Below are 16,597 nucleotides of genomic sequence, written 5' to 3' on the forward strand. Positions count from 1 at the left end.
TCTCTTCAATATATAATTTTTAAGTGTGCATTGGTATGAAAGCTAAGCAGTTCTAAAATTCTTTTGTTGAAGCCGAAGAAGCAAGAGATTTATGGTTTAAAAATTAATACTTCATTATAAAATTTCACCTTTTATTGTCTTGGTTTCAGAAAAGATTAACAGAAAACAGTCAGGTTTTTCCAGAGGGAGAAATAAGGCTAAAGATTCCAAAGTGAGTAGTGAATCAAAAATTCTGGAAAGAATTATGAAAGAAAGTGAAAGTGAAATCTCTCAGTTGTGTCCGACTCTTTGCAACCCAGGGACTGTAGCCTGTACCAGGCTCCTCCATCCATGGGATTCTCCAGGCCAAGAATACTGGAGTGGGTTGCCATTTCCTCCTCCAGGGGATCTTCCCGACCCAGGGATCGAACCCTGGTCTCCCACATTGCAGGCAGACACTTAACCCTCTGAGCCACCAGGGAAGCTATTGGGCTTTCCCATGAGGCTAAGGGAAAGTTTAGTGTATTGATTTGATTAATGCATTTACATGATAGCTGACAAGTTAGCATACAGGTTCCACTGACCAATATTTATGGGAAGGGGTGAAGGGAAAGGGGTTCTGGCAGCTCCTGCCTACTATTTATGTGCTGTCCAAAGCCAGCTTTAGCAGGGGCTGTGGTGAAGGACTCCGGCTGCATTGCAAACGTCCTCTGGGCTGGCTCCCTGGGCTTGCTTTGAACTCTTGTTCATCATTATTTTATGTTGCAGCTTGTCTTTGTGTTGGTGGAAGGGAAAAGAAAAACACAGGAGGCTTGCCTTTAGGTTTTAAATCAAAGCTCTGCTCTACTGATTGTTGGAGTGGCTTTTCAAAGTGAGGACATTAAAATTCCTTGTTTCTATGGACCAGGAGCTGAGGGTTATTATTTTTTTTTAATTCTCAGTAGCAAAAAGAGCATTTTCCAATATATCTTACGTTTATCATGAAACATCCCCAGTTTTTGGTTTTCTTTTTTTTCCAATTTGATTGGCACTTGGAGAAGATAAAGCCAAGTGGATAAATGCTTTAAAGGGGGAAAAGGAACCTACAGAGAGGGTGCCAGCGGGCGTGTCTCATCATAGGATTTCAGAACCAGAAGGAACCCGGCCACTGCCCCTAACCCACCCTTTCTCCATAGTGACCCAGGAGCCAAAGACATCAGTTGCCTGACTCCTCTTCAGAAAGTCCCTAAAGGACCCGGCTACCTGGATTCCCACCCCGCCCTCTTTGCCCTGCTTTACGCTGCCTCTAGCGACAGACCGAGCAGCACCAGAGAGGGAACAGCAGAAGGCGAAGAAAAGCTAGAGAGGGTCGAAGAAACTTCTAAGGAGACAAAAAGTGAAGTGCCTAGGTCAAGACGCTGGACTACATGCCCAAACAAGGAGACGCAGCCTGCTTGTCTCAGGCCTTGATCACACAGAGTAATCATAGCTACTGCTGAATAACAGTGATGCTTATTTTCAACTTTGGAAAGTCAGCTAGTCCCTTCCCTCTAGCCCCCAGCCCCCCATCCCGCCTTCTGCTCTTACCCAAGGGACTGTCTTCCCTTGAGCGTTGCGTGCGCTTGGGCTTGTTCTTTATAACACACTTCCTCGCCTGTGTCTTAGGTGTCTCTCTCCCCTGGTGGTGGTGGTGGTGGTTTAGTCGCTAAGTCGTGTCCGACTCTTTGAGCCCCCATGGACTGTAGCCCTCCAGGCTCCTCTGTCCATGGGATTCTCCAGGCCAAGAATACTGGAGTGGGTTGCCATTTCCTTCTCCAACGGAATCTTCCCAACCCAGGGATCGAATCCAGGCCTCCTGCATTGCACACAGATTCTTTACCAACTGTGCTACCAGCGAATCCCCTCTCTCCCCTCGTGATTCCCAAATTGTTGTCCTAGGTTTGTCTTAAGCTATAAACTCAAACCCCTTTTAGAGGGACGGGACAAATGGCTGGATTCCTTATTTCAGCGAAACTCCAGAGGACAATACTGCCCCCCTCCCTAGTTTAGACGTATTAGGAAGACACTCAGAGGTCGTGTATGGAAAGGGAGGAAGGCATTTAGACACCGCTGGTGGGCAGCGAGAGAAAGGGGTGGAAAGCTGGGCATCCGCGTCTGTGCGGCAAAGCGCAGAGTAGGAACCACGTGCCCACGTTCCCAGCCGCCCTGCCCTGGCGACAGCTGGCACAGCCACCGACCGGGAATAGGTTGGTGCGGGTTGGTGCAAAATGCAATGCAGCCGGCGAGGAGGGTGGCTTTGGCCGAGTGAAAGGCTCTTTGTGCCGGCCCGAGGGGTGAGGGGAACGCGGGCGAGCAAACCTGGAGGCTGGGGGTCCTGGCCCGCCGCTGCGCGCCCCTCCGCTGCCGCACTGCACAGATCCGGTGCGCGCCGGCAGGGGGAGACGTGGAGGGGTGGGGTGGAGACCCCCTAGATTTGGTCTTTGATAACGAAAGGAAAGAGACAGCAGCTTGGAGAAAGCGAGAACGCAGCTAAGGGCTTTTTGCCTCCCGCCCGTCTCCCCTAGGGAGCCGGAGAGATCGCGGCGGCAGCAAGGGCGCAGCGCCTCACCGGGCGCTCCCTTACAGGCGGGGAACCGGGAGGGCGAGCCCCCAACCCTATCCCGGGGCGGAGCCCCCCTGGAGCCCCCTGGTTCCCGCCGCCCCCACCGGGGAAAGAGAATCGGGCGCCGCGCTGCCTCGCTCAGCGCCCCGGCCGCGTGGCTTGCGGCTTATTTTCCCAGCTGGCAAGCGTCGTGCTGCAGACAAGGGAATGCCTGTGGTGAGTTGTTTATTTTGTTGAAGTTTGTGGTGGGCCAGAGGGCCGGGGTTGGGGGATGGCGAGCGGCAGGCAGCGACCGGGACTGTTTTGTTTAGGTCTCCGTCCACCTGTGTGGTATAAATCTGCCCGCCTCGGGGCGGCGGGGAGCCAGGGTGAGAAAAGCCCAGCTCTGCAAAGGCCCCTTCTTGCCACGTGCAGACCTAGAACCGCACTGGATTCCCCACTCCCGGCGTCGGCTGGATCCGCCAGATCCCGGCGAACACTGCCCCCCCACCCCACCCCCGACCTTGCTCAGTGCTGAGAACGGGGCTGGCGCCCCAAAAGGGGAGTCAGCACCCGCGACCCGGGCCCAGCTGGCGGTCGAAGTTCCTTCCCGTGTACCCCCGCTGGTTCCGTGAGGCTCACAGAGCTGGAGGCTTTGATGCGACGGGCGCTCGCGATATCAGTGGGGACTTGTTGGGGCTGTTTCCCGCAGCAAGTCGGTTCAGCGGTGTCGGGTCTGCCCGTGATTACAGTCTGGGGATCTGGGTTGGCCAGAGTTTCCCTGACTTGAAGCCGGGGGGGAGGAAGGGAGAAGGTAAGCGGTTGGCTCCCGGGGGAGCTCAGAGGAACCCCCCTCCCCTCACCTCCCCGCCACCAGGGGCTGATGGCAGACGCGGCAACGGCTGCGTTTGCCTGGAAGAAAAGCCTTAAATACATTAGCGGGCTGGTAAAGCTTTTAAGGCCTTCTCGGGAATGAGTGGCTGGCTAATGAGAGGTTAATTCTGTTTGGAAGGGAAGGCTGCGCTGGTTTCCTGAGATAAATGGACAGGAAGCGCATTACCTCCGCGCGCTGGCAAGCGACTCCCAAATGCTTTTTGCACCTGCCGCTCTGAGCAGCGCGAGCCGCGGCTGAGCCCGCAGGGATCGCGGGGGCCAGTCGGGTTCGAGCGGGTGATGAGCCCCACGCACGCCCTGGGCCCTCTCCTTCCGGGGGCGCAGCTCTTACCCCCGGCCCTGGAAATCCTCTGTCACACCCAGGTGCTGCGTGTTCCGGAGCTCAGGGGTCCCCCGATCCCGCCAAGCCCCCTCCAGGAGCGGAAGGGTTAAGAATGATGTAAGTACGATACACAAGCCGCTCGCCGCCGGGCTGTAGGACTCCGGGCTTCTTCTCCCCGGCTTTGCTGGGGAACAGCGGGGAACCTTTCCTCTAAAATGGGTGGCACACGTCGCAGCCCTGGGTCCGATTCCTGGCTCCTCTGTCCTGGGGTGGTCTGTTAGAAGAGGGTCCTGGTAGATTTCTGGAAATGGAGATTCTGTATATTAACAGGGGACAGTTTAGACATCATGTAAAGGTTCCCGAAAAGAAACCACGTCTGTTTAGAATCCATTAATGTTGCTGGCGTGTGTTTTATTTCTACTCATTTGGCACGTTCATACTATGAGATGCTTTCCTGTGTCCCCTAATTGTACTGTTCTGGTTTCCTCTTTTCTTCCTGAAAATAAAAAGGAAGGAAGGAAGAATACAAGGGGCAAGAAACGGGGTGGATTTGTTTGAATTGTGCAAGCTGTCACGTCACGGTTTTATTTTTTATTAAAATATAAAACTTTTGTAAGTCATCGATTTTATGTTTGTGTTCTAGCTCCCTCTCCAGATTTTTCTTCGTAGAGTCTTAAAAGACTCCTTAACTTGCGTCATACTAGCTGGGGAAGTAGGTACGCTATAATTGACCATTCACCACGCTCTTGCTTCCCAAGCTGACTTCGGATCTTGTTAACAGTCCGCATGTACCCGGCGAATGTGTCAACTAACCTAATGTCCTGAAAATAAGAACCACCTTGCGGTTTAATTGTGAAAATTAACATTTTCCTCTAGCATACTGAACACTTATGCAGCAATTAAAAAATGAATTCTTAGGCGTATAAATCTTGGGCTTGTCAAATGTTTACAACAGAGGAGCAATAAAGCACCTCAAAAGAAATGAAGTTTTTCCTCTTAAGAACAATAGTTCCATTTCAGGACGCTAGGACGTGCAATGACTCGGGGGTGCCCTCTGTTGGTAAAATCTAGAGCAACCATGTACTTAAGGAACAAGATATAGGAGGGAGAAGAGGAAAGGGAGGAAAATTATAGAAAATCAGGAGTGAAAAAACTCCTGAATTTGATCCTTAACTCTTGGTTATATGTTTTAAAGTATGGTCAATAAAGTGGGATTCTTCTTTCATAGGAGTCGAATTAAATCTTGGGTTAAGGAAGAGGAAACATTAGTCTGTTAGCAAAATGCTTTGAAAGATGCTGTTTACATTTGATTACTTTGAAAAAGAGGTTTACCAGGGTTTCATTGACTTTATTTCATTAGTAATATGTAGTAATTGCAAGAAAATCAATTTGGGGCTTAACAGTATTTACTTCACAGTATCACCTAAAAATCATATCACATAACTCCCCCCCAAAAGTCATTTCTCCAGGCAACTCTGAAGCTACTATTAAGCATATCATGGATACACACAAGACTTGGGTTATATCGTGGGCAGTGAAAGGTATGTTTACCACTTGAGTCATCATAGTATGTAATAAGTAAGTAATGAAAAGTTGCAGTAAAAATAGATAGGCATCCTTCATTAGGGAGCTAGTGGTTTGTATAATTCAGAACGTGTGTAATGAGGAAGCTGGAGTGATGGAAGGTTTGCCCTCAATTATCCTGGTCCATTGACTGGCACTTTTTAACATGTGGAATACTAACATGTCCGTGGTTGATACGAAAATTCCTAAATTAGGGATTCTGAGTAATGTAGCAGGTAGAGTTGCAGACTGCGACTTGGATATAAGTTCATTTAAAATGACAGCCCACTGCCGTTTGCGGTGCTGCGGTGCTGTGCCAAATCGCTCAGTCGTGTCGGACTCTTTGCGACCCTACGGACTGTAGCCCCGCCAGGCTCTTCTGTCCAGGGGATTCTCCAGGCAAGAACACCTGAGTGTTGGAGAAAGTCAAAGACAGGACAGTATGAAGTGGCTCCTGGCCTTTGAGGCCGTTCTTGAGATTAGATACCACTTCACACCTGCTGATAACAAATTGGAACCTATCATCGACCTCATAAAACATGCTTTCCTGTATCTCTGGAAGTCTCCTTTCCCGCCAGCAATTGGTTTCCCTCTCATTTTTGGAGCCATCCCATCGCAAAAGTAGAAATGGACCTGCTATTGAATTAATTTGCTAATAGACGATGAACATTTGTGGAAAAGCCACGGAACAACAACAGATCATGGTATAAAATTACACTGCATTAAAACTCACTATCCTCATGAATCTAACTACAGTGTAACAGAACACGTAGACGTTCCCCCTACTCTCAGAACCCCCTCCCCAACTGCTTTCAGGAAGGGAAAAATGTCAGAGTGACAGGAACACCAGCTGCCCGCGAACTCCACCAGGGAGCTGGTGGCTACCTTCCCAGGCCATCCGATTCGTTCCGGACCACGGGTCACATTCGCATTTCCAACGCGACTGGCTTTACCAAAAGTCCCGAATCGGCTCAGAAGGCGGTGGCTTTACCAAAAAAATAAAGACTCATTTGAAAACACCCTGATGCTGGGAAAGATTGAAGGCGGGAGAAGAAGGGGCCGACACAAGATGAGATGGTTGGATGGCATCACCGACTCGATGGACGTGGGTTTGAGTAAACTCCGGGAGCTGGTGATTGACAGGGAGGCCTGGCGTGCTGCGGTCCACGGGGTCGCAAAGAGTCGGACACGACTGAGCGACTGAACTGAACGGAACTTACTTTAAAAAAAAAAAGTCCACAGCGGGCTCAGAACGCGGCTCAGCAAATGCGATTGGCCTCGAAGGGATCTACCGCCGGGCGCTAGGCATAAACGCGCCCGTTTCCTCCGAGGATCCAGGGCTGTAGGGCAGGGACAGGGTCGGGGACTGGTGATCTAAATAAATGCGTTACGGAGAGGGACGTTGAACCCGATCACTTTCCTTCTTGGAAAGGCCAAAGGCCGGCTTCTTTGTAACGACGGAGCTGCCGTCGCCCGTCTCCACTGGGCGTGGGACGATAGTACATTGCAGGAGAGGGTGGAGGGGAGCGCGGAGGCCGCAACCAGCAATAGGGAGGCTGGGCCGCAGCGCCGCCGACCGGACCGGTGGAGGGCGGGACGCGGAACCCGAATAACCCCGGGGAGGCTGGGAGCAGGGGGCGGGGGCCTGGAGGGGCGGGTCCGGAGGGCGGGGCGGGCGCTTGGGGCCCTATGAGTGGCCTACTGCGTCCACAGCTCCCGCCTCCCTGCCAATGGAGTTAGAGGGGGCGGGGAGTGGCGGGGCGGGGCCGGCGCGGATTGGCGGGGCATCGGGAGGGGCGGGGCGGCAGTGCGGGGCTGAGATTGATCGAGCGCGGGGGGCCCCGCGGCACAGAGTGATCTCGGCAGCCGGCGGCTGCGGGCCGCCGCTCGGGGCTCCGTTCGGTGCGTTTCCGCGCCCGCCGAGCCCACGCTGGCCCAGGGACGCCCCGCGCGCGCGCTGCCGGCCGGGCTTCGCACTCGCTCACCGTCTTTGTGTCTTTTCCTTCCCCGCCCTCCGCTCTCTCCTCCCGCCCTCCGCCCGCCCGCCCGCCGACTCCGGCCGCCACGATGCCTCCGCTCCCCGCGGCCGACGCCGCCGACGCGCTCCGCCCGCGGCGCTCGGCTCGCTTCTGCTGCTCCTGCGGCGGCGGCGGCGGCGGCCCGCGTCCGACGCGGGGCTGAAGGAAGAAGAAGAGGAAGCGGGGCGCTCCCTCCGGCCCATGCCGCCGTCCCGGCCCGGGACCCGCCACGGCGCCCGCGCCGCCGCCCTCGCCGGAGCCCACGAGAGCTGCATGGACGGGCATGGGCTTGAGAGCAGCATCGCCCTCCTGCGCCGCCGCCGCCCCAGCCTCCGCCGCCGCTGCCGCCGGGGCTGAGCCGCGCCGCCGCCCCCGCCGCCGCCCCGGGCTCGGCCCGCCGCCCCTGGCGCTGCTGCTGCTGTTGCTGCTCAGCCTCGGGCTGCTTCATGCAGGTATGGGGGGCAAGCGCGCGGGTTGGGGGTGGGGGAGCCGCCTCTAGGGTCAGGGGAGCTGGGTTCCCCTATCCCCCCACCCCTGGGGGGCAGAAGGCGCTGGCCGGGGCGGGAAAGGCCTCCCCAGCTCCTGACCCGCACCGTGGCCGGGCTGGCGGCGCGGCGGCAGGAACACACCCGCCAACCGAGCGGCGCGCCCAGGGCACACGGGAGCGGCCTTTCGCCCTGCCTCCCGCCAGCCCGCCCGCCGTCCCCGCCTTCTGCTCGGACCGTGGATGGATCTCTCCTCTCGCAGCCACTTATCAAAGATGTAGCGCGCGGTCGGGGGGGCTGCGCTCCCGAGACAAACGTTCCGGATGCTCTATTGCTCTCTGCATGGGTGTTTTTACTGAAAGTCGGGCTGGGATCAGGTTTCCGCCGCCGCCGCCGCCGCCTCCTAGGCTGGGGAGACCAGGAGCCTGGTTGCTGCTGCCGCCCTGGAGTTGGGGGTGGCGTCGAGGCGAAGAAATGGCACCCGATGGGAAGATAATTCTACCCGTTTGAAAACCTGGGGGTTCATCTCGAAGTCACTTAAGACTTCCTTAAACTGGGATCACTTTCATATTTGCGAAAGCCCCTTTTAATTTCAGCTTTCACCCCCTCTTTGGAAAAACTTGGTGCTTTGTGGCTAGCCGCGTGTTTTGGGGGGTTCCAGGAGAGTGTGACCGATCTCTTGCCTTCGGGAACTTCCCCGGTGGAAGCAGCAGTGAGGAATCTGTTCTTAGCGAAGAAAAATCTTTTTGTCTTAGCGACGATGAGCCTTCTTGCGTGTTTTGCCTGTTTTTCTTTTTAATATCTTTTCATGAACACAATGATGTATGTCAGTTATATCTCAAGAAAGCCGGGGGGGGGGGGGGAATCTAGAACGCCCTTTATAAATAAGTACCATTCCTAGCAGCGTATCTAGACAAAAAGTTTTTTCAGTGCCAAATTGAAAAAGACAATCTATCTTTTAGTTTGAGAGCACCTAGAGCATTAGATACGTTATCCTTTGAGATCTTTTTGTCCTGTATTTGTGGGACAGCAATCACAACACTCTGATCTGGAGAATACTGAACTGTAATGCCACCCAACTGTGCCAGAGTTAATTTTTATTTATTTATTAAGTCATACCAGCGGTGTTAAAAATCCGGGAGGTCTTTTAAGTAATGGGGAAAAAATGTGACATTTGAGCAGACGACTAAATTTAGTTTTGCGTAACTTTGCATTGTGATGTAACAGCTGCATTTTAACACTGTCTCTTGTGGAAACAGACTGAAGTCTTAATAGAGAGTGTAAATAGCAAGTTTTACAATGATGAAGGTTTTTAATTAGTGATTTTAGAACCTTAGAAAACAAAGTCAGTCTGCTCACGGTTGCGTGGAAAACTTTTTATGACGTGTCAAAAAATATATTCAGGAGTGTTTTGTGTGGGAAAAAAAAAAGTGTCCATAATGTCAAAGTGTAGATTTCTTGAAATGGAAATTGAGCTGGTGGGCAGGACTGTGACCCTCTTGACTGCTTGGATGTTGTTTCCTTTAGTTGCCATAGGGTCCTGTAACAGGATTGGAATGTGGTCCTTGAAGCTTTCTTCGATGGCCTCTGAAAGGCCTAAGAAGTTGGTTTAAAGGTTTAGAAAATTAAGGTGCCTGAGTTCAAGAACTTGGAATGTGAAACTCCTCTTAGTATCCTAATGTGGTCACACTGAAGTCCCCATTAGATTCGACCCAGAGTTGCTGTAGTGAGTGATATCTGTGGCTAGATTGTTGGAATGAAGCAATTAATCTGGTTTTAGGAAAGAGGGCTCCTTTGGAGAGAGTTCTTTGAAGAATGGTGCTATTGAAATGCAGGGGTTGTGTCTCCTCAGAGCAGCCAGCCTCACCTCATGCTCTTTACAGATGGGCCACCATATGTTTTATGCCCGGATCCTTATAATTTGCCTCCACACCCCAGATGGCTCTGCGTTGCACTTAATTCATTTCAGCATATCTCATTTCTTTTATTATAATCTGATGATTGGGCTGCAGATTCACTCGTGCAGGCCTGACATTGCGGAAACCGCCTTGAATGGTGAGGTCTTTATGTCTGCATCATTCATGAGAGCTCTAGACTGACAAATCCTTTAGTAAATTTCATTTACTGGGATGAAAATACGGTCACATCATAGATGGTATGATTTGAAAAAATAGATCTGTAGCTGCAGATTTTGAATTCTGCCCTTGGGAAATGAAAAGGATACTTTTATTCTTTTTTTTTTTCTTAAGCAAACCTCTACACTTCCTGAATGGAGATCCAATATGGGAGTTCCTTGCTTACTCATATACTTCATGGTTTTCTTGGCTGCATCCTTGAAATTGTTTCTGCTCTGCATTGTCTTGGCATTTTGACAGGAGGCTTACTTTACCGCCTCTTACAGGCAAAGTGTGCATTGTCATTATAAATTCATGAAGCCTGGATATTTCTGGGTGTATGCTGCAAATTAGTCATTATATACAGGAGCCTGTGATGGGGCTGAAACTGCTGACCCACATGCACTTTCTCTCTGGTTAGCCCTCCAACATCCCACCGTCTCTATTCAAAAAGTCTGTTAGAAACCTCATCCAAAACAAAGGAATCCAAGGAACTGTGTTTTGTGTGAGATTTCTCAAAGGAATCAGCACCTACCTGCTATGAAAAAGGGTGTGGGGAAGGGAGGAAGGGAACAAAAAAGAATCTGGGAGTCTAGATTCTGCTTTTTCTTTCTAAACAGTTGCATCTGCATTTCCATGCTGGTCTTACTTTTGATATTTTTATGACTATTTGAAATAATTATAAGTAAGTGTACGCTCGGCTAGATTTTATAGACCATAAAAAGAACAGAATAGGCCCTGCAAGTTTAGCGGAAAGTTCTTGTGTTGTCATTTATGTGTTGTCCAAAAGCTGTTCGTTACTGAATGAGCCTTGGCTCATATATTTATTTTCTTGTTTACTGCTTGCTATGAATCTGATTTTAAAAGAAAAAGAGAAAAGATGTTGCTGTTCCTGAAGTGTGTGTGTGTGTGTGTGTGTGTGTGTTTTAAGCTATCAAGTACTGTCTTGAGAATCAGAAATTTTGTTGGGGGAATGAAAATGAGATTTGAGGAAAGGCACATGTCCTGGGCTTCATGCTGGCAGTTTACAGTCCAGCCAGGTCAAGCCCTTTAGTGTCCCTTTGTCTTGATTTTCCCATCTGTAAAATGGCTTTAATACCACTTTGGGGGTTGTTGGCTGGTTTTATTTTTTTGTTTCCACTTTTGCCTTTTTGAGTAAAAACAGTTGAAAGATGATTTGATCTACTTTGTAGAGAGGAATTCTATAAATACTAGAGCTGCTTTTGTCAACTTTGGAATGAGAAAACATGAAAGAGGCCAAATGCATAAAGATGCATCTGTGATTTTTATTTAGTGCCTTTAACAGCTGTAAATTCACAGCTCCAAAATATTAAAATATTTTAATCTTCTCTTTTCCTTGTGTTAAGTCAGATATCCAGTCTTGACTACATTTTCCCTTTTTGGTTTTGGAAACTTAGGGATGGTTGGGGGAGTGCCTTACGAGGTTGTCATCGACTCCTCGTTTCCCCAGCTGATGCCAGGAACAAAGATTACAGGCTGTTTCACTCATTTAAAAGCAGTTTACTACTGAAAAGACTAAAATATCTTTCTACGATGATTATTAGAGTTAGTTTTAAGTCTTTATCAGATAATGTCCTAAATCTTGATATCATCCTGAAGTTTTGTTATGCCTAAATCTTGAATAATTACACATTTAATAATACTCTACTGACTGATGCACCCCCTCGGATATTTCATGCCTAGAAAAGATCACAGAATTTACTTTCGAACAACCTATTCATTTCTCAGATGAGGAACCTGACTTGAGATTGAGGCTCCTCCATAGTTGAGGTACCTATAAAGAATGTGCAGGTAACACAAATAACCTGTTACAGTTCATTTCTATAAAATTTGAGGTGGACAATAAAGAAAATTGTTTTTCTTTTCCGTGTTTCTGGTGTTCTCCTTTTAAGGAATACAATATTAAACTGATTAGTATACACACTGACCTAGTATTGGCAGTTCATTGTGGGTTTTGTGCTTTGAGAGATTTTACAAACTTTTGTATAAAAAGCTAGGAGCAAACCATAATTTGAAAACTTACTGTTTAAATAGTAGAGCAGTAATCGTGTGATTTTTCATTACTTTATGTTAGCTTTGCTTAAATCATTAAGTTTATGTGAATCATTGATTTAAGGGGGAAAAGTAGTTTTATATATACTCAAAGAATTCTGTCTCTGGTTCTGTTTCTAGAAAAAAACATGGTTGGTGGGATCACCTGTCAGTGTTGTGTACATTTTGAGTTAGCATACTTTTACTGTGAACTGTTGAGGAGCTAGAATCCTGGGGGATTGATGTTATGGGATAGTGAATACCTAGCTTGGTCAAATCAGTCACTCTATTTTTTTAAACGATCATTTACACTTTGTAGAAACCAAGGGATTATGTGTGTTAATTTATATGCAATTTGTTGGTAAATATTTCTCAAGAAAGACAGAATAACTTAGTACCTGGATTTTTTCCTGATATTCTTGCCCTGTACTAGAGTAGAATCAGGTAAAGGTGTTTTAACTAATCACGCTATAATTTAGGAGTTTCCCCTCCCTGAAGTGTGCAGGCTTTACTCATGGTTTTGTGTACAGACTGTGCTTTTCAAAGCAAATTACTTACGCAGTTTTCAAAATCAAAACAAAGTTCACATCTTTGACTTGGCCTTAGAGCCAAGGGATCTTTCTCAAAATCTAGAAACCAGAGCAAAGTTGATAAAATATTTCCTTTATCGTTCCCTTGTAGTTTAGCCTAAGAACACCTGACTAAACTCCTGTTCACTCGCAGTGGCCCGCGCTTTAGTTGTTAAGTTAACCAGCTGCATGCAGTGGTTCTTCCAGTGGCTTACTTTGTGAGAGACCAAGAAGCCACAATGCAACCCTATTTCTGAAGGCCTTCTTAAAATAGGAGTATAGGAAATAGAACAAACAGTTCCCAGGGGAGAATGTCCTTTTCTCATGCAGCTCAGAAAGTTGTGAAGCCTTTTAAAAACATTCGGTCTTAATCGTCTTTCTCCTAGGTGACTGCCAGCAGCCAGCCCAGTGTCGAATCCAGAAATGCACCACGGACTTTGTGTCCCTGACCTCACACCTGAACTCCGCCGTCGATGGCTTTGACTCTGAGTTCTGCAAGGCTCTGCGCGCCTATGCTGGCTGCACCCAGCGGACTTCCAAAGCCTGCCGTGGTAACCTAGTGTACCATTCTGCTGTGCTGGGTATCAGCGACCTCATGAGCCAGAGAAACTGTTCCAAGGATGGACCCACATCATCTACCAACCCAGAAGTGACCCATGACCCTTGTAACTATCACAGCCACGCGGGAGCCAGAGAACACAGGGGCGGGGACCAGAACCCTCCCAATTACCTTTTCTGTGGCTTGTTCGGAGACCCTCACCTTAGAACTTTCAAGGATCACTTCCAGACATGCAAAGTGGAAGGTGCTTGGCCACTCATAGACAATAATTATCTTTCAGTTCAAGTGACAAACGTGCCCGTGGTCCCTGGATCTAGTGCTACTGCGACAAATAAGGCAAGTGTACTTTTTTTTTCCTTCTTCTTTCCTTCTGTAACTTTCAGATGTTTGATTCTTCAGATGACTGCAACTTCTGTTGGCCAGCTCGGCACAGAAGGTGAATAAAGGATTAAATGAAAGTTACTTGGTAAAAAAAAAATTTTCTCACTGGAATTCTTGTAGGTCTAAGTTTAAATAGGCAATGATATGAAAAATAAAAAGGAAACAGTGAAGTTGGGTTCTCTAGGGAAAAGGCAGGCCTGTTTAATGAAAAAAAAAAAGTTCTTTTTTTCCAGTGATGTCATTTTTGAGTGCAGATGTGTGTGGCTCTTGAAGAAATCCACGTTCAGATTTATCAGATGACTGCAGTGGGTGTTCTGAACAAAGAACGCCGTGAAACCTAAGAGAGCGACTCATCAGGAAACCTTATTGGAAACTTGGAAGCTATAGTAAAATGTGGTGACCAGGGAAGTTAAGAAGTGGATTTTGCAGAGCAGTAATACCTAATTCTGTGTAACCTCAGGATAAAATTTAAGTCAACCAGAGGGGAAAACTGACAAAATTAAGCTTACCGGGTCTAGCTGCCATTGTCTGTGGTTGGTGTTTGTTCATTTTAAAGAAACTGATACTGATGAGGGAGCCTCAAAGCCAGCATTAAGGCACCAGAGTCTTAGTGCAAACAGGTGGCAAGGAGCTGTGACTGGGTTTCCAGTTGTCAGGCCAAACTGATTCAGGCGTTAGTAAACAGAGGTCCAAAAGGGTTTTCCACAAAAGTGGTGTCCCAGGGGCTTCCCTGGGGGCTCAGTGGTGAAGAAGAACCCACCTGCCAGTGCACGGGACCCGGGCTCAGTCCCTGGTCCAGGAAGATCCCACATGCCTCCAGACTACTAAGCTCATGCACCATATCTACTGAGTCAGAGCTCTAGAGCCCGTGTCCCCCAACGAGAGAAGCCACCACAATGAGAGGCCTCACAACTGGAGATGACCACCCCCCACTCTGGGCATCTGGAGAAGGCCTGCAGATAGCAAGGAAGACCCATAAACAAATTTTCTCAAATGTTTCTAGTGTTAAAAAAAGTGTAACAACAAGAACCAGCTCCTTGGCTATCTTCTCCAACTATAAAATCGCACATACAGGTTTTCTTATTTTGTATCATTTCATTTTGTTTATTGTAGCTTTTCATCAGTTGGGTTAGATTAAAATGTAATTGACAGCTAGCACGCTTTTATAATACTTAAGGACTGTTCTCTTGATTCCAGGCCTTGCCTCCAAACATATGTAGCATAGTTTTTTAAGTGAATTTAAATTATTTAACTTGGTATTTTGTGGAGGGAATTTTAGCACACTTCCAGAGACTGTATGGAGACACCCTGGGGTGTCACAAATCTAAGATTAGAAGTCATCACCCTGAACAAGGGAGACTATACATTGGTCTAGACATCTTAGGGGAACTTAAAACTATTTACACTTCAATTCCCAATAAAACCCAAGGTTGCCTTTCCAAACCTTATGTCTCAAAAAAACTTTTCTTCCTCTGGATTTTGCAAGTAGATAATTTTTCCTGTCTGTATATTACAATATGTATTTGCTATATGTTATAACGTTGATAGCTGCAAAGTCGTAAGGTAAGCAATGAGCAACAATTCATCATTGCAGACTCAAAGGGCATAAAACCTGGTAATAGTTTTTGAAAAGACATGGCACTGAAAATTCAAGAAGGCAATTCCATTGAAAATGCAGAAAATCATCAATTTTGCAGATAATTGAGGGCTTGGAAAGGTAGCTTTCACACGATACTTTTGAGATTCATAAGTGCTGTGTGCATGGGAAAATTTACAGTTGACCCTTGGACAACGTGGGTTTGAACCCAGCCAGTCCACATATGTGGATTTTTTTCAGTAGTAAATGCTACAGTACTACGTGATCCCTGCTTGGGTGAATCGGGTACAGAACCCTGTATACAGAGTGTTAGCTATAACGTTATATGTGGATTTTCAACTGCCCAGGGGTCATTGCAACTAACTCCCCTGTTGTTCAGGGGTCAGCTATATTGTTTCTTTCACAAGCCCAGAGTTTTATTTTCCAAGCCTTCTATCCAGTCACATGTCACTTCTGTTTGGTGTTCAGCCTTTCAAAAATGTACTTTTTACTGATCGTGTTGAAAATATCTGGGGACAGCTGGTTGCCTTATGAGTACACATAGTATATGAATGCGACAGTTGACATTGAAGTACTTTAGATCATTCTATTTCAGTTGTGGTTGAACCTATCATAGTTTTTAGCAAATAACGTAAGTACAATTTGTTTTCTCCCTCACTTTGGTGAGGATCAAAGGTTTTACCCTTTCTAGAAAGGAGGGAAAAGTTATCTATCTTTTAACATAAATTCAAGCAGACAATGAGAATGTTTGGTCTTTAATTGCCCTATGGGAAAGTATTCCCCCCACATCTGGTGACCATGCTGTTCAGCAACAAATTACTCTATGGCTTCATGACCTCCAGTGCTTGTTTTTTTTTTTTTTTTTCTTTTCTCTTTTTGTAACTCTCTCCAAAGCCGCCCAAAAGCGTGTGAAGATTACTGTTTGAGGGCCTGTCTCCGTGTTGGTATGGCCTCTGCTGGTGAAGCCAAACAAAGACCTAAAATCTTGCACTGCAATTCCTTCTGCTGTACCCAGGACCAAAATAAAACTTTTTAAAAATTTCTAAGCAGTGAAAACAATCCACTCCAGTATTCACGCCTGGAGAATCCCATGGACAGAGAAACCTGGTGGGTTACTGTCTATGGGGTCCCATAGACTCGGACATGATTGAGTGGCTAACACACACACACACACACACACACACACACACCATGAAAAAAATGCGATGCTGAAACTATTGTGTCTAAGCAGCCATTCATTCCACCATCCTCAGCACAAAAGTAAAGCACTGGACTCAGGTATTTGGCTCAGGCAACTCAGTCCTGGGGCCGTGGGCTTCCTGAGCAGGCCATCATCTTCAAGGCTGCCTTTGTGAGCTCTGCCTGCCCCCTGAACACCCAGGTTTCCCTCATCACAGAAAGACAAAGCTTAGGGGGGAAAGAAATCTAAACAACAGAGGGAAAGAAAACGAAGTCATCTCTGGTCAGTTCAGTTCAGTTCAGTCACTCAGTCATGTCTGACTCT

The 16,597-nt window shown here is 47.9% G+C and overlaps 1 protein-coding gene across 1 annotated transcript in view; it reads left to right on the forward strand.

Moving 5' to 3' along the window:
- Positions 1-2,449: 2,449 nt before the first annotated feature.
- The window catches only part of RGMB (repulsive guidance molecule BMP co-receptor b), a 28,606-nt gene continuing 14,458 nt past the window's right edge, over positions 2,450-16,597 (forward strand). The window contains exons 1-4 of the mRNA XM_070373175.1: positions 2,450-2,776; positions 3,797-3,872; positions 7,502-7,788; positions 12,943-13,451. Of these exons, the coding sequence (XP_070229276.1) occupies positions 3,868-3,872; positions 7,502-7,788; positions 12,943-13,451 (801 nt within the window). The 5' untranslated portion in view covers positions 2,450-2,776; positions 3,797-3,867. The remainder of the gene's footprint in view (positions 2,777-3,796; positions 3,873-7,501; positions 7,789-12,942; positions 13,452-16,597) is intronic.

Source organism: Bos mutus, chromosome 7, assembly GCF_027580195.1.
Source record: "Bos mutus isolate GX-2022 chromosome 7, NWIPB_WYAK_1.1, whole genome shotgun sequence".
In the NCBI taxonomy this organism is placed as follows: domain Eukaryota; kingdom Metazoa; phylum Chordata; class Mammalia; order Artiodactyla; family Bovidae; genus Bos; species Bos mutus.